The 21,888-nt window shown below is 40.5% G+C and overlaps 2 protein-coding genes across 2 annotated transcripts; one reads left to right on the top strand and one right to left on the bottom strand.

Moving 5' to 3' along the window:
- The first annotated feature begins 1,038 nt into the window (after window positions 1-1,038).
- On the top strand, window positions 1,039-1,871 carry gsx1 (GS homeobox 1). Its single transcript, XM_041052007.1, has 2 exons — window positions 1,039-1,417; window positions 1,519-1,871. Exons 1-2 carry the CDS (start codon window positions 1,039-1,041, stop codon window positions 1,869-1,871), a joined length of 732 nt encoding a protein of 243 aa, XP_040907941.1.
- A 5,519-nt stretch (window positions 1,872-7,390) lies between these two features.
- On the bottom strand, window positions 7,391-20,791 carry arhgap31 (Rho GTPase activating protein 31). Its single transcript, XM_041051690.1, has 12 exons — window positions 20,149-20,791; window positions 16,919-17,021; window positions 16,213-16,357; window positions 14,500-14,582; window positions 14,275-14,382; window positions 13,906-14,048; window positions 13,569-13,776; window positions 13,336-13,457; window positions 13,084-13,140; window positions 12,245-12,889; window positions 12,001-12,149; window positions 7,391-11,527 (listed from the first exon to the last, which is right to left on the bottom strand). Exons 1-12 carry the CDS (start codon window positions 20,246-20,248, stop codon window positions 9,464-9,466), a joined length of 3,927 nt encoding a protein of 1,308 aa, XP_040907624.1. The 5' UTR covers window positions 20,249-20,791; the 3' UTR covers window positions 7,391-9,463.
- Window positions 20,792-21,888: the final 1,097 nt, after the last annotated feature.

The following is a 21,888-nucleotide window of genomic DNA, read 5'->3' as shown; positions in this document are numbered from 1 at the left end:
ACTCGGCAGGGGCCCGAGCAAAGGAATTAATCACTGCTCTTTAACAGCACTGCCTTCAGGCAATGACTTGTCCCTGTTTTGTGCCCAGAAATGACACATTAACCTTAAAATGGATATGCATAAACTTTACATTCAGCTGTTGCGTTTATGTTTGCGCTCCACGCGGTCAGTGAAGTAGCCACACATGCAGGTGCCATACGATAGGGAGGGGTGCACATGAAACACACAAATGATTAGCAACAGCTATGTGCAACATATATACCAAAAAAAAAAGTGATATAGGAATTGCTGACGTTTGATGATGTTTATTTAGAAAATGATAAAAAAAAAAAAAATAATAATAATAATAATAAACCCACATCCAACCAAATGGCCTGTTAAAAAAACCTGACTGATAATCTCATCACACACATGCATAATGAGCACATGATTTTAAAAGAGGCGATGGGAAATGATTTTCTAATTTACCTGCTGTTTTTAAAATGTAGTAAATGCACATTAACAGTTCTGCGTCTTTCTGAAAGTTTCCACGAGTATTTCGTCCCCCCCCCTGGGCTCAGTTACACAGACCTGAACTTCTGCACGCACAGAGGCTGCTTAATGTCTAAAACAAAACTTGAATGCACAGACTGGCTTTCCGAACGTGACAGAAACGTTTTCTCTCGCGAATTTAAGCTCTGCTCCATGATAAAATGAGAGTGATGATAAAAGGGAGAATGGGCAGTGCCGCCTCTTGCGGCGTGGGTGGGGCTGACAAGAATAGACTACATTATGCAGTTCATTTAGTTAACAAGTGAAATAATGGGGAAGCGTGCAGTGGGAATGCCGAGAGAAAGGCACAAAACCCTATTGAGAGCTCTTGGCCGCTTACAGCGTAACCGTCACATGGCCGAACCGAGTCCACGTCGGCTATTTAAGGAGCGGCGGTGCGCCTTCAGCACCACTTCGCTGTCCACAGTCCCGAGGAGAGCAGGCTGACACTACGAACACGACGCGCCGGCTTTCACTGAAACCACACTGAGCAACAAGTTTGCAAACATGCCGAGGTCTTTTCTCGTGGATTCCTTGATTTTAAGGGAGGCCAACGACAAAGGAAATGAGAACAACCCACCTTTATTCCCGTACGCCGTGCACTCGCCGCACCATCCGCACGGGCTGCCGGCGTCCTGCCACTCCAGGAAAGCAGGACTGCTGTGCTTCTGCCCGCTGTGCATGGCCGCGTCCCAGCTCCATCCGTCTCCACCGACGCTGCCGCTCCTCAAGGCATCATTTCCTCCCTTCAGCTCACAGTACTGCCACTCAGCTCTGTCGAGGCAACACTCATCATCTAACAGCGTCAATCTCAGCCACGGACCGGGGATTTACCAAGCAGCGTACTCGGTCCCTGACCCGCGGCAGTTCCACTGCATCTCCATCGGTGAGTAGAAGCAGATTTAAGTTTTGATAAAGTGGACGCAGCCACATTTGACGCGTTTTCATAAAATCACCGTGGCTGACAATTTCTCTTATTTTCGACAGAAAACAGCAACGGCAAACTTCAGAGCAGTAAGCGCATGCGCACCGCCTTCACCAGCACACAACTTTTGGAGCTGGAGCGCGAGTTCACCTCCAACATGTACCTGTCCAGACTGAGGCGCATCGAGATCGCCACATACCTGAACTTGTCGGAGAAACAGGTGAAAATCTGGTTCCAGAACCGCAGAGTGAAGCACAAAAAGGAAGGCAAGAGCAGCGGTCAAAGGACTGGATCACATAACTGCAAATGCTCGTCCCTGTCAACGGCGAGATGCTCGGAGGAAGAGGAGGATGACATTCCCATATCTCCATCCTCGTCCGAAAAGGAAGATGTGGACCTGTCCGTCTCCCCCTGAATTCCCTCCACCTCTTCTTGCCTCCCCTCTGAAAGATTTTGGTCCTCATGATTTTGAATACAGCCAAAAAGAAAAAGAGACTGTTCCGCTTGTGTTCAGACTTCTGTACATAGACAGAGAATATTTAATCAGGGAATTGCTCTGAATTATTGTATAGCTGTATACATGTTGTACGTTTTGTATGTAGTTTTTTTCTGAAAACGGTCCATTTGTTGTTGCCAATTCGATGAATATCGTAGGCATATTTGTAAAGACAAAACCCAAGTGACAAAAAAACAAACAAACGAACAAAAAACAAAACAAAAACAATAGCATTGTTTATTAGTATTTTTGGGGGAAGACAGAATTTTGTACACATGGTGAATACTGGTTAGATTCCTTCTATGTGGATGGAACTGTGACTTAAAATATGGAAAACTGGAGAGAAATTCCCTCACTGTCACATTGCTGAGATCACTCTGAAATTATATCTTCAGTGTAATTGAAAAATATTTATTTATTTAAAAATGTTAATACTTAAATAAAAATATTTCTGAGCGGTAGACAACGTTGTCGTGTGAGTTAAATATTTTGGTTTTTACGCACGCTGAGTGCGCACTTTGGCGCACGTAACCTCAGGTTAATATTAGTACTTTGGACATTAGATTTTTTTTTTAAAAAAGGGATGTTGAAGAGTATTAGATAATGGCAAATACTGTGTGATAGTATTAGCTCAAAATGGTAACATGAATTACATCTCCACACATTTTCACTGTCCCTGGCTGCGCTGCATGTGGAAACGTGTGTAGGTTGTCAGTGCATTAATTCAGACATAAGATTCAGTTCAGTTTCTTTGCTATTTAAAATATATACATATATATTCTCTTACACGAGGGGTAAAGCTGCTGTGCGCAAGGGATGGTTGTTATTCAGGCCACGAGAAAAAGATTGAAAAAATGATTGACAAGATTCATAATTTATGCTTAAGGAGCCAAACATATTTGGGGAACAAATTTAGTTTTTTTTTCTGAGATTCCCAGACTGCACTGCACACTACAGACAAAACAAAAATATGCTTGTGCACCTAAGGAGCACATGAGGGCCATGTGAGTTGAAGGAGTAAATCAAATGCTCAATAATCTTTATCACTCAGAGGGGATAAAGATATTGTTATTGGGTCCTCTTATGTGCTTTCCCAGGGGGACACTCTGTCCAGATATCACTGCCTGGCCCTTTGGAGCTCTTTTCAAGTCCCATCCCAAGCTGAAATGATCCGTCTCGTGTGACTGGGTTAATAATCACTGTTGGTGCATAATGGGGCATCAGGAGTTTGCATATGTTAAGATATCGATCTAACATGAAAATAAATGAGGAAAAGACACAGTTTGGTGTCCATGACCCCATATTGTTCATGTTGTTAACGCACCAGTGTGGTCAGGTTTATGGTCGGATTTATTAGTTCCAGGTGTGTTTTATACTTAATCCAAGTCTCTCCAACTCAGCTAATATTATTTTAATATAAAAATATCCCACACTTATCAATTTGCAAATACATTTTTAATGTAAACATTTTAAACCACAAAATTAAATAGTGTGCCAAGTCAAATAACACTCAGCATTTTCAAATATAAACTTGAACTTTTAGGCATTTTTCCCCCCTGTTGGCTCTTCGGGTTAAAATTAGTCTAAAAAGAAAATATATTTATATTTGTACTGTAGTTACAAATATGTCATCTCATTACTAAAACATCTCCAAAAACATCGAGCCAAGAGCTTAGCAAAGAGTTCCAGTTTTCTTCGCCTATTTTACGCACCGCTACAGCTGCTCTCTGACTGAAGCTTTGGTTCTCAAAATTATATATATAATGTTGAATAGGCTTTAAATGATATTTCCCTTCTTTGAAACGTATCTCTAGACTTTTTTAAAGGGAGTAAAAACTGTTCTTAAATTGCGTACAGCACATTATCTGCATCACTGTGCCTTTTTTGGACGTGAAGTTTCACTTGTAAACTTTCATTTAATTGTTCACTTAACTATTTTAACAAAACTCTAATATTTGCATTTGTTAAGATATGGGATTAGACTATTTTGTTAATTGCACCATAGAGCCCCATTTTGCTCACAACGTCCTCTGCAAAGCGCCCTTTATCCATTCAATAGCCCGGGGGTATGCGCCCTGGGGGAGCTTATACGCTCGGTGCTCCAAATGCTCAATTTATTTATTCTTAATTTTGTGCCGATCAATTCATTGAAGCTAAAAGGACTACGGTGTCTTTTTAAAAAGAAGAAAAGGGAATTGTGGACGTAACCTTGACGGAGCTGAGGAGAGGGCTCCCCTGACGCTGGAGAGCCGCTTGAGTCAACAGGCGCCCATCTAGCAGACTCGCCCTTGTCTTTATTCCGGCTAATTTTTTATTTACGGCTTTTCTTTGACATGTCTCTTATCTATCAGATTAAAAGAACAGCTTGTAACAAATCAGTCTGCACGATTTACAACAGCATTAAAAGGGGACAAAGGGAGCAGGCAGTCAGTACCTGAGAGTCTGGTAGACGGCGCGGCGCTGCAGCTGATTCGATGGTTTGAAAATACGCACGAAACAAAATACTTGAATCCTGAAAAAGAGCCTTTGTACGTTTCTTTAGAAATCAAGCAATTCTGCATGACAAAGGACAATTAATAAGCCGTCTTTTCACGACCAGCAGCTGGTTTCCCCGTCAAGGAAAGTTGGAAAAAATTCAGACTGAATGCGCGCAAAAGCCCTTTGCGCGCAGACAGCAACCCAAGGTGACCCATTTGGCACAGTTAAAATAACCAAGCCGAGGTAAAAGCGAGGGAACTGTCAAAAACATTTAAGCTGAAATATCTTGAAATTGCAAATCCCTTTATGTGGAGGGACGCTGCCGATGTGGGTTAGTCGTACAAAGGAGGTGGTTAAGTTGGAGAGGCTTTGGAAACGGACACGTGGCTTCTCAATGAGAGCTCTTTTGGACCCGCGTGGCTTGCTGTGGCACTGCACATTCAACTACTTTAAACTTGTCCCGCTTAGTAAATGTGTGTAGTAAACCTAACACATTAACCTACCAACTTTAACAAAATAGTTTATAAACTTTAAAACACTTTATCACGTTTATAAAGTGTTTGTTTTCTAATCTTTAAAGGACAAGTTCCTGCAGCTCCAGGCTTCCAGCGTCGCCTGTTCATGCAGAGTACTGGGTTGTTGTTGGAGAAGGGCAAACTATTTTCAGTTTTCAAGAGGATATTTCTTAATAAGCATTTAGTGGTTTAATGCACTTTTAACTTCACACTTCATGACTTCGTGATTTGTGGTGACGTTTTTATTTTACGTGTAGCTGTTTTTTTTTTTTTCGCCAATAAGTAGTCTGTTGCAGGGAAATGGTTTAGTGATGTGAATATAGAAATCTGAGCATGTTTGTGTGAAAATGGCAACGTTTTAATTTTGCATCAGCATCGGAAAGGTAGCCAAATATTACATCCACAGTCTTTATAAACAGGTGTTTTCTTCTATTTTTTTGGTGCAGCTTCACACCAACAACTCGACCTGCATTATGAACTGGAAAAAGTTTCTGTAACTGTTTTTGTTTTCCTTTCATGACTGTGGTTAAAGTGGGGAAAAATGGAACAGCAACATGTCTCATTATGGAGCTGTTAGTGGAGACAAAGTGTGTTCAGCCAGCTCAAGTGGCAGGGAAGGAAACCGCTCGTCATTGCCTTGAACTGCGACTGTTTTCTGCTGTAACATTTGAACCCATTCAGCTGTATATAATCTGTTTAACAGCTAATCAGTAATGTAAGATGAAGGACTGGCACGCAGCTTCACTTTTCCTCAGCCCCCCTCCTCTAAACTGAATATTCAACGCGCGCACCGTGCTCTGCTTGCCTTTTTTTTTTCCTCAGTGTGCTGAGAGAGAAAATACAAGCAGTGTCAAAGGTCGAGAAATAATGAACTGCGCAGACATGGAAGTGACCTCTGCAAGCGCCAACGCTAGTCTAAAAAAGCGAATGCTTCTGAATGGCATCTATTTATTTTTAGTCTCTCAAAATATTCAATGTGACGTTTGGATGAAATTGCAGTGGAGCTTCTTCTATCACCGTTTGACTACTGTCACCTGCAGCCAATCCACACGTAAACAGGGCTCATCTGAGAGTAGAAAACTGGGGCCAAGAGAACCTACCTGGTTACTGACACATTTGTTGAAAGCAACAAAGCAGATGGTGATCTCTTATATTTTAACGTCCAGGTAAATAAAATAAATAAATAAATCGTTTTGAAAAAAAAGTAAAGATATATCGGATACAGGATGTATTTCTTGCACCATATCTATTCCACGTATGAGTTAATCTAAACACTTGTTGTACATCGTGACTCGTGATTCCTGTACGTAGCCTAGTTACTGTGCTGTTGTGCAGCCTCCTCTGTGCTGTAGGAAACAGCAGACGTTTGATTTACAGGCCTAAAGCTGAATTACTCTGCTCTGTGGCGCTGAATGGATGTGGTTTTGTTGTGGTTTTGCAATATGGAAACATGCAGTTTAATGTAATTAGATTAAATTAAAATAGACGATAATAACGAGGCAAGTTTTTTAGAGAAGGGGAGCCACACGCACGCACTCCGCGTGCACGGCCCCACGCCTACACGCACGTAAACACTTTTGGTGGTGTTTTGGTCTACAGATAAACACGTGTTTACTGTATCTTCTCGGCCACAGTGTATGTAGAGTAGTTGGAGTACTTCGTGTACCTGAATACACAGACTGTTTTCAGCAGGTCTGCCTGTTTATCCCCCAGTTTAGTGGCTGGTTCAGGTCCCGCAGTGTGGAGCAGCAGCGTCATCTAGTGGCAAAGAGTAGCTGATCAACATGAAACCAGAATTTTGATTTTTTTTTTTTTTTTAAACTCGCTGTTTTGTTAAAATTAGCTTATGGTATTCATTTTGTATAGCAGATTATCCCAAGCAAGTGTTGAGCAAGTGAGTAAAAAAAGAAAAGAAAAGAAAAGCAAGCATGTTTAGTTCCCAAACACAACAAATGCAACTGGGTGCAAGATCACATCTGATTTCCACAGGGCCCCATCCCTCTCAGGGGGCCCCTTGAATGCTCCTTATTCACACAGCAGCTCCATAGCGTCTTTTATCTAGACCCTCTAGGTGAACTGAGTGTTTTGAAATTCTCTGCGCTCTGAGGAAAAAACAAGTATATTCATCAAGTATCTTAAATACCTCAGTTGAATGACAGTTATCAACAGTTTGACTAACCAACAGACAGTCACTCACGCCATGACTATGCTACCTTGACAGCATCTTCGAATATGCATAACTTGTGTGATTTTATGTCCATATGACCAAAATTAACCGATGACACCTGATATTCATGTTGATATCTGTTTGTCAGCATCAAAACCTTAAGTAACATTTAACCAAATACAATCTCATTTTCAACTAGTGAGTTGCAGTTTACAGTTTACTGAGAATTTCAAAGTTTGGCATTAAGTATTCTAATGAAAGTGACATGTTAACAGAACGACTTTCATAAATTTTTATTCTCATAACTTTTTGTTGTAACAAAACTCAAGTGTCTTATGTACATTACCATCATCAGACAACTGAGGCAAAAAGCTTGTCTCACAATTCTCAATTTGTGTTTTTCCCCAGAATACACAATAATTTGCACTATAGACAAGTGTACAAAAGTTACAAAACAGATTTAAAAAAAAACAAAACAAAAACATGGAAATCACCATTAACATCCAAACTGTTTTTTTGATTAACAGTGTAATCATTCATCCAATCCATCAAAACTACAGCATAAAACACACTGCAACTTCAACAACATCCAAATCACCTTTAAAAAAATACTGTAACCTCCGTTAATGTCCAGACTATGTTACGCACATGGGTGCTCACCCAAAAAATAACACAAAAGGTAATTATATCAGATGCAAAGAAAAGACACAAAACCTGTAGATGCCATCGTCTGACTTTGACTCAAAGCACCATCGAGGTCCAAACACATTGAGAACAGTCAGTGTGCACAAAGTCAGCCTCTACAACGAGAGCAGCTCCTTTGACAACATCGTTTCTTTCTCTCTCTCTCTCTCTCAAACTTCCATAAAATACAAAGTAATTACAGAAAATAAAGATACACATTAAAGTCCTTCTGTGGGTAAATACTATTAATTAAACTTCTGATATATTTAAATCAGAAAGAGGAATTTCCTTTTAAATATGTAATGTATATATAAAAAATACATTGACATCAGCTTATCACAGAGCCAACAGCTACATACAGTATAATGCATCATAGGTATCAAGTTTACTTTAGTAATTGGGACAAATAAACACATCTTCATGATCAAATGCATGGCTGTTAAACCGTTTAACAGTTTATCTTCAGTTCTTCAGTTTAGCGTTAAATTAAGTTTTGCTAACTTAAACTGTACACTTCCTGTATTCAGAGTCCTCAAAGTCCAGGGATAAATTCAAGCTTCTGATATATTTAAAGATTCAGATGTGAAATTTTATGTGAAGAGGTTAAAATCAAATACAGTATAAACTTTGGCTGTCGATAAGAGCAACATAAAATGATACAAAACAAGAAAGAGAAAGGTGCATGTTTAAACAACAAATCTTTATGAACACAAATTTAGGATTAATTTAAAGCCTAAATTTAAACCTTTAAGCTCACACTTCTGGCTTTTTCTGGACATTTCAACTGTGTGTTAGTCTTCCTCAGTGAATGGAACCTGACGAATGAGCAACCTCCGTCCACTGAGGAAAAGAAATGTGAGATATCGTTGAAACCAGTGGCGGAAAGTGACTGAGTAGTTTTACTCGACCATTATTATGTCAGTCACAGGCAACGTTTCACAGTACAATTTTCAGATGATATGTATGTACTTTTACTTGTAATGGAGTATTTTTACAGTATCGTATTGGCACGTTTTCTTAAATATATGAGTACGTCTTCCACCACTGATTGAAACCTCTGGAAAAGCTAGCAGGTTGAGTTCAAGATCTGTTCTTTCTTTCTTGTTTTTGTCAAGCTGCTGTGTCCAAGGTCAAAAATTAGGTTTCCTGCCCCATCTTCCTGAATGTGCAGTATAAAGTCTGGTGGCATTTCTTCCGAGACCTATGGCAGCAGTTAGTTTGTTAAATCTCTAAATCTTTTGAGAAGATCTGGCAGTGATGCACTATGACTGTGTAGTACCACATCCTGCGAGTGACAGGGTAGACTTTGATTTCCATATCTCAAATGTACTGTAACTTGACATGAACATGAAAGAATTAATCTACTAATCAAGAAAACAATCAGCAGATTAATGGATACTGGCAAAAATCATCAGTTGCTTAAATGGCTTTCACATTCACCACGGTTTCCCCAAATCTTTCTCAAATACTTAATGACTTTTGCAAAAGTAGAAAGAATTTTTACTATAACTTCATCCCTCAAGAATCACTTAAATCATTGCAAACAAAACCATGTGATTTGCAACAGGTTGTCATATCACCTTCCTTTCAGTTTCAACAATAGGTTTCCTCATAAACTGCATCTATTTACAGACACTCAGTCTCACAATCACTGACTGCACCGCTGGTCACTCAATCTGCCTGTGGCTCCTGCTGTCAAATATCATGGACCTCCTCTGTGGCTGGTAGAAGCAGCTCGTTGACGTTTCCAGTCTCTGTCCACTTTTTGGAATAGTCATTTTGTTTTGAAGAGTGATCCCCTCCGACGTCCTGAAGTTCTCCCCCATCTCTTTAGAAAAGACGTTCACCGCTGACGTTTCATTCAGGCTCTTGATGGATGAAAGGAGCTTGCCATCGTCCCCTGATGGTGGGTAGTCCATGATGGGAAAAGGAGGACTGAGCAGGATGAGACTCTGAGGTCTCTGCCTGTTCCTAAAGGATGGTCTTTGTAAAACGTTCCCTCTGTTAGGTCTGGGACAGTCTACAAACACTTCCAGACTGGGAGCGTGTCTCCTTGTTATGACCGGCAGTTCTGGAGTAGATGTGGTCTTCATGGACTCAGCAGATTTCTCAACATTTGGGTGTTTCTGGTGTTTGGGGGCAGGCTCTTTATTCTCCAGCTCCTCCTTTAGATCTGACATCACCTGAGGCACAGCGTTGCTTTTCTCCGTGCTCATTTTAGGATGTTCCTTTTCTTGTTCCTTCAATGCATCAAAATCATTCTCGTGTCTGGAGTGAGGTATCTGACTGTACTGCACCTTCGGAGGGATGACCGGCACAGCTTTGGCCTGGCACGTTTTTATCATGAAGGCTGTTCGCACCGATGACACACTGACTGGAGCTGAATTTCGGCGTAGAGGCGCCTGCCGATCGTTCAGAAACAGCTCCAACTCTGAGGGCAACCCATTGTTTACAGCCCCAGTCGATGTTAGTAATCCTCTCTGACTAGATGAAAACTCTGACGAATTACGGTTTTGTTGATTAGAAATGTCTCTGATGCATCTAGGCCCCAGGTCTAAATTCAGTGAATATGGTCTGTGCTTAGAAAAGCACTTTTCCTCTCTTTTCTCTGGAGCAGCTGCCTCGTAAGACATCTGTCTGTAAAACCTATGAGATGACACTGTATTCTTCTGTTTTGCAGTGCTGCATTTTCCTATGTGAGATTGTGCTGCGTTGTGGCTGTTCACACTGACCCGTGTAGGTACTGACGGCAAATACATCCATTTAGTTTCTGGTTTGCAGCTGGATGTTTGAGGAGGGTTTCCTGAGAAGCGTTCAGTGCTCTTAACGGCAGGCTGTTTGTTACTATCAACCGACTGAGATGAAATCTTTCCCTCCTCTGAGCTCAAAGTTTCCCCACGAGTGCTGAAGGGCGACAGCTGGTTCAACAACTCCTCCACGTCGGGTGAGTGGAGTGGACTGGTAACCCACTGTTTGGTGGAGCTAAGATCCTCCCAGGGCTCCACCAGGTCCAGCTCCTCTGAGTTTCCTCCACATCCTTCATCATCGTCAAGGTTTGGAAGCTCCAAGGCGCGACGTCTCTCCTCCAAACACACTGAAAGCCTCTGAATAACTTCCAACCCAGGAATCACACTCTTTGCTCCATGACAGGAGATGTGTTTGTCTTCTCGAGGGATTTCATGTTTTTGTGACTTATCTGTATCATTTGCTCCTGAGAAGCCTCCGACTATTGGAGCATCCTCTGTTGTCAAAGGAATCATAACTTTATCTAAACACGTTTCCTTCAAAGCAAGGTGGCACTGCTTGAAAGCTGGCTCATCTTTGTTTAAGGGTGTGATTTCTTGATGCACTTTCTTCTCTTTCTCGTCCACCGTATCAGCAGGCCGGGAATATTCTGGGCTTCCACCAACAATCACATCAAAGTTTTTGTGAAGAGAAAATAAGATGTCTGACTCTGACTGTTGTTTCTTTGCACAGTCTGATCCAGTGGCGATTAAATGATCACTCAGAGAGGTATTTGAAAACTGCTCCCTACATAACAAGGACAGAGACGGAGAGCTGCGGCTTCTCTTTGACTTAACATCCATCGTTAACTTTGTGCCCTCACAAGTGCTCCTGGAACTGAAAACTGGTTTAACTGTCTCATCCAGCAGGTCAGTTTCAGGTTCAGTTATCTTCAGTTCTTGGTGGAGGTCGGACCACAGCTCTTTCCCAGTAGAACATCCCTTGTCCTGAGAAAGAATAAACGATAAACAAAAACAGACAGGATTAAATATAAACAAAGATTTTCCACCCTTCATTTCTGAAACAAACAACCATAATCATCCTGAATTTGAATAATAAGGGATTTTTGGAAATTTCGTAATTACAATTGAAAAAGCGCAAACAAAGGTGTCTTCTCCAACTTTAAAGTAGGGATTTGGGGATTCAAAGGATGTTGCTTCTATTTTCACCTGAAAATACCAGTAATTCGATTTAATTTGACTGGACCTTGTTTCTCCTGAGAATTGGATGGAACAGTGATAAATCTGAAGGCACCAACAAGTAACCAAATATTTACGTCAAGTGGTCTTTGATTTGCTGACTTTTACTTTACTAAAAAAAAAAAAACTACGTTTTTTTTTTTTTTTTTCATTTTGATAAACGTAATTCTGATCCAGTGGCAGCACTACTAACTACGTTTTAACAGCAAACTACACTTTACCAGTTGTATTGCTAAGGGATGCTTGTGCAGTTCTTTCCCAGGAGATGGCGCTGCATCTTTGCCTTCTCTTGCATTTGCAAGGCAGGGCTGTTCCAGTTCAGAAGCACTCATCCCTCCTTGACCTTCTGGTACCACTTCCTTGCTTGTATCTGTGGAAAAAAAAAAAACCTGTTGTCATTACATCTTATTACATGTTTGACCTGAACAAGCACTTTCATAATGTGATAAAGGGAGATGTAGTCACCCTCTGGCGGTACTCTAGAGGTCGGCTCCTCTGTATTTTTCTTCTCCTTTCCTTCCTGCTTCTTTGGTTCCAGTTGGGGGAAAGTTTTGCTCTTTCCACTGTTGCTGCTCTGCTCTGAGGTTTCTTTGCAGGGTTTCAGAGCAGCTGCTTTGTCCTTGGCGTGCCCCCTGCATGGCGTGCTGTTAGAGCTGATAACAGCTGACACACGCAGGGGTACAGACACAGCAAAAGGCTCAGATATGTTGACAGCTCGCCGCTGATGCCTCGGCGAGGACTCCAGCGGGAAGAAGCTTCCTGGGAAGGAGGGCCGAGATGAGCTGTTATGGGTGGAGCCCGAGTACAACATCCTCCTGTTTTTCGGAGACGTGGGCTTGTAGCCGCTGAGGTCATCCCCTTTGAACACCTTCAGTTGCTCTGGAAGTGTTTTTTGAGGGGGCGCAGAAGCACCTGGTGACCCCTTTTGGTTCATGCTAGAGCTCCAGCCACCTGTTGCCCCGCCGGCTTTCTTCCCTTTAAACTCCCAGTTTTGGTCGCGTTCACTCAGGTCATAGAGCGAGTCAGATCCCAGTGTTCTGGATTTCACATCTGGAACAAAAATGCTGCCGGGTCCACCACCTGGACTATTGTTTCCTGTTCTGTCATCATCTGGGCAGTAAAAATAAGTGGTGATGAGTAAAACATGTAATAAATGTCAGTTAACTGTAACAGATGCAACAACACCATTTTATAATGAGGCAAAGACAGTGCTTGTAGTTTGTAAATTTGCAGTTTTTATGCAAAGGCAATTTTCATGCAAATTACTATGCTTAGATTTTAAAAATTAGTATGTTTAGCCCCACCTGTTGGTAAGGAGCACAAGGACTCCATGCTCCTGGACGGACGTAGAGCTGCCTTTTCTGTGGGGAAAAAAGTCCCAGTAATATAATCACATGCTTTTTGGGGGGACCTTTAGAGTCAAAAATATTTCCTGCATATTGAAATGTACATTGACATCTACAAGTATCCAAGATAAGGAAATGGTCTTGAGCAGAGTTCAACCAAAACATGAGATTTCCTTCTCAGATTATTTCATTTGAATGATTTCACTTTACCTGTCATCCCCTGTGCTCTTATGAACACACTACCGTTTCGGCTCAGTTTTCCCTTCGAGTCCACAGACCTTCCCAGGTTGAAGATGGACTTCCACTTCTTCGATTTCCCAGAAAACTTTCTCCTAAAACGCAAAAAGACATGATTAAGCCCAGTGCAATCCCACAGCTCACTCAGTATTGTTTACATATTATACTCATAGTGACTCAATAGACTGAACTCAAATCTGTCATACTTGCTGTCTGATATGTCTATGACGGTGTGGTAGAGCGTGGCAGTGCTGGTGTCAGGAAGACTGTTTTCTCGTTGACGTTCTCTGTGCACGGGATGGTTTGGACTCAGGGAGCGGGCCTGAGCTTCTTCCAGGCTCATGAGTTTCATCGGCCCACACTGGCCACTGATCGGTAGTGTGGCGTACTTCTCCCCACACATCAAAGTCGGCCCTGGAGAAGTGGAATAAGTCAGTTTTGGAACCATGTGGTTATATAATACAGTAGATAGTAATAATGATAATCCAGTGGCCTCCAAAATCTCCCACAGCTGAATTTGTTTGTATTTCTTGAATGTCATACCTTCTTTGGGTTTGAGTTGCAGTGAACCACTGCTGAAGATCTGGTCTGTGTGGTTTAGGATAAACTCAATTACTGACTGCTGTATCCGCACCTCCTGGAAAGCCATGTCTCCGTTACCAGAAGAAGCTTCAATGTTTTTAGATCTAGGAAAAATAACATAAGAAAATGAGAAATATTCAAGTCCTATCTTTTCATATTTTCCAGTACCATCTGCTGAAATTCGTTAGAGTTTTTATTTATTTCAAAGCTCAATGAGCAACAAAAGTCAATATCCCATTTTATGGTTGTAAAGTGTCTCTGTATTTCCTTCTGCATTTACTGAAATATGTGAGGGAAGTATTTCAAGCACATCCATGAAACAAAACTCACCTTAACAGATTTGGAGCCCACACCAGGGCCAGGTTACGTGTATGCATGTTTGTCTGAGTGCTTAAGGTGGCGAGGTGGGCCAAGTGCTTAGTGAGGTACTCCAGAGTCCTGAGGACAGTCCATAAAACTTCTTGTCACATTTATTGCAGCTTTGTTTGTTAGAAATAGGACAATCAGTGGGATAGTTGCTGAGAATAAAAAAAGGGCTTAAATAGAAAAATTCACCTGAAGTGAGAGGTCGGCAGTTCTTTGATGACCTTCTGAATGTATAAAAGTCTCTCATGATCCCCCTGGACTGAGACCACTTCCTGCATATAAAACAGACAGATTTCCATATGAAGAGAATTTGCATGAAGAATCTGGTAAAGATAATGAATAGATTTGGATGACTGATCCCTGTGCCTAACCAGGATTGTGTTAATTATTTCTCTTCCAGCTCATGATTATGGTTTAGAAAACTGTTTGAATTCTGAAGTGGACTTAGCTGCTTAACCCCAAATATGAACTAAAAATTCTTGCACTTGTGGTCTCTGCAGCTCTGTTATTTATTTATTTTTCTGATAATAATCTTTAATTTGTCTGCAAAACCGGCCTACATACCCGTACATCAACATAACATCTAACCCTGCAGTTCATTATGCTGTATAATGAACTGCGTGGCACTATGTTTGCACTGTATGGTCTTGCAGAACTCCCAACCCAGCTTAGCTGCTGAACAAATGTAAACAGACATGCTGGAGAGCGTGCAGTCAAGCTAATGCGATTGAAGCCTGAACAGCATTTATTAGTCATGTGTGAGGTCGTCAAAATGTGCTCTTGTGCAGTTCCTTGTGCTATTATGTCTAATGGCTGAAGTACAAAAGTTAAAGCCAAAATGGTACAGTACATCCAAACAGGCAACAATCTACAGCAAAGTGTCCATTCAAATAAATGTGGAAATGAAAACATGGCTGTCATCACGTGTGTGACCCATCTAAAAACTTAAGACTGGGTTCATTCTTTCCAAGATGACAAGAAGCAGTGTCCCAGTGTTATGTTTTTCTTCGTGTTACACCATGTGAGGAACTGATTTTTCCTAAAACACCGAACAACTGGAATTTTCAGGAATGAAGCAGGCATGAGCGGCATGAGATGTATGAATGCCAAGGTATGCAAATGACCCGTCAAGGTACACAGAAAGCTACACAGAGAGCATGAACCAGGTCTTACAGTTTGGTATTCCTATTCCCTTCCATCCTGCTTCTGTACAAAGTCACTTTCATATCTGCAGTGAACATAGAAACTTTAGCCACAAAGATTCTCTCTGGTATTAAATATAAATGTTGTGTTACCCTCATAGATTGTCAGTTAAATTGTGAATTGATTTTAGGATCTCACTATACTTTTAATGATTTTACTCTTGATTGGTTACAAACTTTAAACCATCCCTCTGATGCAGAAGGACCAGAAATAAAAGAATTTCATCTCTAAACTAAGCTCCTCGGTTTAACAGAGCAACACGACAAACTGTTATTTGGCCAGACGGACTGGCAACAGGGCAACCCACAAAAAACACAAACAGAAAAACGCACATAAAGATTAAACAGTCTCTTACAGTCAGTTTTGTTACACAGCATATGCAGAGTCATCTTTTTATGATTATAAGGGAACAAAACAACCACTTTTAATAATGAAGATGATAATGATAGTAAATCATTCTGTGGTAGAAGGATGGGTTTTTTTTTTGTATGTAAAATGTTCTTTGCTTTACAGTTCAGCTTACATCTGCTAATGGTGCTGTATTCTCCAGGGAAATGATAAAATAAGATAATAAATAAGATCTGTATGGTGCTGGCACAAAGTACTGCTTATTGATTTCTAGTGTTGGGGTTGCCATTCTGTCTGTAACTAATTACTGTTTGTGAAAAATTACTGCGAATGTGATTTGAATGTACTCACAGTGAATTTGCTGTATAGCTCATATGTGAGCAGAGGATTGGGTAGCTCCCTGAAGTACAGCTTACATAAGGAACCCACACAGTGGATGTCCTGGAGGTACACTTCCTTTGTAAGGTCAGGGCACGCCTCGGAGCAGAATTCCTGCCTACACACACACACACACACACACACACAGAGTTAGCTGAATGCTTTGATTGTTCGATCTGCCTGCTAACTACTGTTGCAGTATGTAGCTTGTTATGTTGAAATCTATCCAGTTGACTGACATTATTGTGGAAAAAAAAAGCAATAAGGATGCTAAACAAACTCAATACTGAAATGAGAAAATGATATTATGTGAATTAAATATACCATGACTATTTACTTGGTCTGCACAGATAAAAAAAAATAAATGGACTGACTAATTTCATGAGCATGATTTGAGATAATAATATTAGATTTGGCGCCGCACCAGTTTTTGCTGAATAACTGGAGCAGCTAGAGACAGGATATACATGTATGCACCAGTGCTTCTATAAAATGTACATGGAGGTGATACACACAGTGCATACACAGTAGCCCAAGATTTTAAACCTTCATGCTTTGTTATAAAAATCACCTGATGTCTCACATTTTTTATGACTTGTGGGTTTTGATGCCTCATGCAGTTGCACAGCATCATCAGATGGTGTTTTATACTGACACAATAAACATGTTGCATGAGTACCTGAGACGCTGGATGTTTGAGGTGACCCCTGACAGTCTGTAGATCCCGTCCACAATCCCATACTCCTCAATAAACTCTGCACATTTCTTCAGAACCTGAGGAACTTGAGTTAATAAACAGTGTTAGTCATTATCTGTTTGAGAAACATGTCAGAGAACTTTAAAACACATTTTCTCCTGTTTCAGCTTCATTGGGCTCAATTTCACGTTAAATCTTGAAAGCAGGACAAGGAAACACTTTTAAATGTAATGTTTCTGCGGTAACAATGCGCATAGGGTTGACTTCATGGTATGGGTTTGTTCCACCATGGCTGTTTTCTATTCCTTAGGGCCGCTGATTGTAGGTGGACTTTGACAGGAAGTTAAAAATGGTTTGTTTGTTTCAAAGGAAGGTTGACACACCCAGTCCTTGTAGCTGGTATTACTTACGACATTTCCTCTAATAGAAAACGGCTTTTGAAATGTTACCACTGACCTACACCGCTTTCTGAACTGGAGTACATCATCTTCTGTACACAACTGTGTTTGGCCACACTTTTTAAAGAAATCTTAACAGATTTAACCGTGGCTTTGAATCACATGCTCTGATTCAGTCAGACCACAACTTCCCTTTAGCTAATACTGAAAATAACAATTGATTGCAAATTTGCTTGGAAAAAGCTGATCCCTTTGAATCATGTTCTGTGGTTTTGATGCATGCATGCATGCTCAGATACAGAAACTGACCATTGGGAAAAAATGTAGAGCTAAAGGAAAAGCTGACTGTTTGTGACCGGATTGTGACTTGCTTTCTTTTAAAAAACATAAGATCAGCAGACTTTTAAGAAAAGACTTGTACAGATGAGCAAAAAGTATTTACCAAGATTTATCTTGGTTTGGTGCAAATCTTGATTAAGTGTGGTTCTCTTCAGAGATTAAGGACAACATGAAACTCCATTAAACTGGTTCTCACATTTTCAGACTCTCCCATAGACCAATAAGCTGATTTTTAAGCTCTAAGCAGAGCATAACATAAAGCATTGATGAGAAATTAACTGGGCATCAGAGCAAGTTTAAAGGCATTAACCTGATATTCACATGTGCAAATCAGTGGTGAATATGACATAATGTTCTTTCACAGATAAAAAAAAAATGTGTAAAGAAATATATCTTTTTTTAATCTTTTGAGTGTTTATGTGCCACATGCTGACTTAAATTTTTAAACCTTTTGGCTTGTTGAATGAACATTATTTGATTTTATTTCATGATCTACAATGGATTATTCTATTGGTAGTTACTTTGTCTTTTGTAGACTTCTTTTATTTATGTATAAGTATAAAAAAGTGAACATCCTGCCAAAAATAAGTAGAATCCATCCTCCACAAAATGAATGTGTGAATATTTTTGGCAATGGTCATTTTCTCAGTAATCACTGTGGACCAAGAATCTTCCATTTACACGCTGATCTATTTGACTTAATTGAACTTTCAGTGACATGCCTGTGGTCAAATGCTGGATGATGAACAACTCTGCAGCCTTCATTTAGAGTCTCTGAGTTTCTGCACTGAGGGAAGATTTCTGCTTCCTGGAATAGCAACGAACTACAGTTTGACTTTGTACTTGTTTTTACAAATATTATAAGGTAACATGAAATTAAATCAATGCGTGATGCGTGGCGAGGAACATTTCAAGTTAAAATATGACTCAGAGTCAACAGATGAAAGTTATTTGTTTCTGCAGTAAGGTTCAATGTTCCATTAAATGCTGAAACTGCAGCTGCTTCTCAGTGGTTGGCTTTACAAAAACCTTTGTGGGACAGCCCTGCAGTCTTTCTTTATTTGTTGGGCTTTATAAACACATTTTTTATAGAAACATAGTCAAATGTCGACCAAAGTACCTTTAAAGATTCAGGGCTGGATTAACAAAACCTTATTCTAAAATAGGTGAAACGTTTTTGTAGTTCCACAGTTTCCTTCGTCTTGAGGGAACTGTTCTGGGTGTCTTGCTTATTTTTAAGTTATTGTAGTTTTAAAATGGCAACATAACACAAGTGTTATCAGCAACTTACAGAGCTGTGTAATCACGATCACTTCTGTCTGTGTGAGGCAGGAAGTGGACTGAGTTTCATACCTTTTTTGGGCCCATCATAGGTTTTGACTTTGATGTAGACTTTTAATTCATCACTCTCAGTTGCTAATTAGTGAGGCTGTGATGCTAAAGCAGGATCCATTTTGACTCTAACTATAAAGACATAGAGATAGAGATTTGTAGAGAGCACAAAGGCATCAGGTACACTTTAACACCCATTTTGTGATGGTCACTATCCAAACTTAACATCGACTTTATGTCTCTCTTAGTTTGTCAGAAGCTTCCAGTGGTATTGTTGTTCTCATTAAAAGGCAGTCCACAATATGTCTGCTGGACATCTATAACGAAGGGCTATGACCCACACCTCCTCCCTCACTTCCTGCCCCTGAATGCCCCGCCTTACAGAATGTCCACTTCAACAGGTCTTCCTTAAAGTTATCCTCAACACAGCTATTCATAGGCCTCTGCACGTGGGAGACTTGTGTTCACTCTCTTTTTTTTCACATATTCTGGTGCTCCCAGAAAAATCACACATGATGGTTGTAAGAAAAGAAAAAGACATATGACCAGGAGAAAGAAAAAGGGATAAAAGACTAGAAACCTCTCAAACAAACCTGCTTACAGATTAGGATATTTTATGTTACATTTTGGGGTTTTTTTTCTGTAGTTTTTTTTCCTTGGCTCATTATTTTCTCTCATCTATAAGCCGCAGCACCGCCCAGTCTTTTGTCAGACACAAAATTAGTCATAGGAACTATAGACACTGTAGGAAACAGACACAAAAAAATGTAAGAGCCACACCCAAAGTCACAAATGACCATTTAATACAGCCAATGGGTGAGTGAATGCTATTCCTAAATGTAAAACACATGTATACCTACAACTCAAAAATGCAGCTTTTGAACAAAGCCTGTATATGTTACGTAAAAGGCCCTTTTTTGTCTTTTTTGTCTTATTTTCACCACATAATGTGCATGTAAAAGGTTAGAATAGCTGTGATAATCTAGGAAATGACCAACAAAGTTCAGTTTTCAATTTAAATGTTGTCCTCTATGTATGTGTCAGAAAACGCTGTTGAAAGAAATAATGTGTAGTTTGATGATAGCTGCTTTTGAACATTGTGAGATTTTAAAGAAAGCAAATTTTTAAAAAGTTTAATTTTACCATCTTGTCCTGAATTCTGGAGATGTTCTGTCAGGTCACAGCCGAACGCATTCTCACTTCCTTTCTTCTTGGACTTCTGCTTAGTCCCTTTATTCTTCATGTGGCTCCAGTTAGTAGTCCAGATGATGAAAACAAAAAGATCCTTGAAAGCACAGCGATCGATCCATATGACCCCGAGAAAAAGGTTGGGTTTGTAGGTCAAAAAGCAGCCGCATAGAAATCCCAGCAATCAGCTCCCAAAAACTCTGCATCCGCTCACATTCTGACTAACCACACTGTTGGAGGCTGAGAGCAGAAGTAACGTCACCTTCTAAGCTTTAAGTCCTTTAGATTGACATTATTTCAAGTGATGATCAGAGAAAAGACATGGTGTGACTGCTGCTTGGCTGGGACGTGGCAGTCCGCTGCTTTATCTCTGAAGGATTTGCAGAAACAGCATTAGAATCGGTTGGTTTCCTGTTGTTTTTTTACCCCCAGCCAGTCTCTCTCTGCTCCTATTTATCTCCTCCTCTTTTCCTTCATTCCACACAGTCTTCCCTTTTCACTAGTTTCTCTGCGGCTGAGGAGGCATACATGTATCAAGACAGGCAAATCCCCTCAGGGACAGTAGTTTTTATTCTTAATCTGATTTCCCTTTAAGATTTTTCAAACACTCTATGTTTAGAGATGGATTCGTGGCAGTGGTGTGGCAGGGGTTTTTGAAATGTTGAGACTGTGTAAAGGGGAGGGAAGTGAAGTGAGGGGAGGAGAACAGCTGACTTCTGTTTCTCTCCTGGTTTAGGAATTACTGACCTCTTTTATCCCCCGTTTTTTTGGTTTTTTTTTCATGTGCCCAAACTCAGAGCTAACGGGAAAGCTGCTCTCTGCCTTCCTGAATGCTCCCAATGTATACAATTTCCTGTGCAAAGAGCCCGGGCTCGAAAACAAAAACAGACGGGTTCTGAAGGAAGAGGGAAGTGGGAGGTGACTGAAGTGAGGGCCTGAAGGGCACAGATGGGAAATGGGGGGAAACCGGGGGGGTAGGGGGTGAGGAGATGGACGACACATGGTTCTTGTTACTAACTGCCATGCATGTCATCTTTTTCTTTTTAAAACTGGACTGCAGCTTTATAGCAAATACATAATTAGTGAATGCTTTCAATGTATGTCTTTGATGATAATTTTATAAAGCAGTAATATCTTTTTTGCTTCCTGTTTGAGTAAATGTAATGTAACTGCATCCCTGCAATGGAGCCCACTGCCTGACAAGGATCATGTAAAAATCCGTGGGTAGTGATGATGTATTCTTCGTATTTGTAGCCTTTTAACAGTTTCACATGGAAAATCACAGACCCAGAAACCCTATGTCCATAAACTGTGGTCTGAAATTTTACAGCTGTAAAATACTGAATGTTCCCTGAGGTGATATTTTAAGACCTAATCACTAATATCAGTATAGCTACCCCTGCTGGACCACTGTCAAACCACCTCAAACCATTCTGGCTCACAAATGTGACACAATACTAAACCAGGCTGGTTATTTGTTTACTTAAACATGTTTTCTGTCCAACCAGCCTTTCCATAGGCCAAAATATGGTTTACCCCTCAAGAGGTGAAAAGGAAGCGTCTGTGGATTTGATGCTCCTGATCTCATCCAGTACCTCGAATGCATCATTAAAATTGTCAAACTTACAGAGTCAAATGATGCACAACTGGCTCAGCACACTAAAACCTGAAATCATAGATTTTTTTTGGCCGCTT

This window comes from Toxotes jaculatrix, chromosome 12, assembly GCF_017976425.1.
Source record: "Toxotes jaculatrix isolate fToxJac2 chromosome 12, fToxJac2.pri, whole genome shotgun sequence".
Lineage (NCBI taxonomy): Eukaryota > Metazoa > Chordata > Actinopteri > Toxotidae > Toxotes > Toxotes jaculatrix.
Note: the sequence above shows the minus strand (reverse complement) of the source record. Positions and strands in the feature narration are given on the sequence as shown.

Excerpts from the sequence above, each read along its gene's own strand:
- arhgap31 (XM_041051690.1), bottom strand. The coding sequence starts at position 20,248 with ATGAAGAATAAAGGGACTAAGCAGAAGTCCAAGAAGAAAGGAAGTGAG. Across the intron at positions 16,358-16,918 it reads TCAAACATCCAGCGTCTCAG|GCAGGAATTCTGCTCCGAGG; the intron begins GTACTCATGCAA and ends GTGTGTGTGTAG. Across the intron at positions 14,049-14,274 it reads TGGGCTCCAAATCTGTTAAG|ATCTAAAAACATTGAAGCTT; the intron begins GTGAGTTTTGTT and ends TATTTTTCCTAG.
- gsx1 (XM_041052007.1), top strand. The coding sequence starts at position 1,039 with ATGCCGAGGTCTTTTCTCGTGGATTCCTTGATTTTAAGGGAGGCCAAC. Across the intron at positions 1,418-1,518 it reads GTTCCACTGCATCTCCATCG|AAAACAGCAACGGCAAACTT; the intron begins GTGAGTAGAAGC and ends TATTTTCGACAG.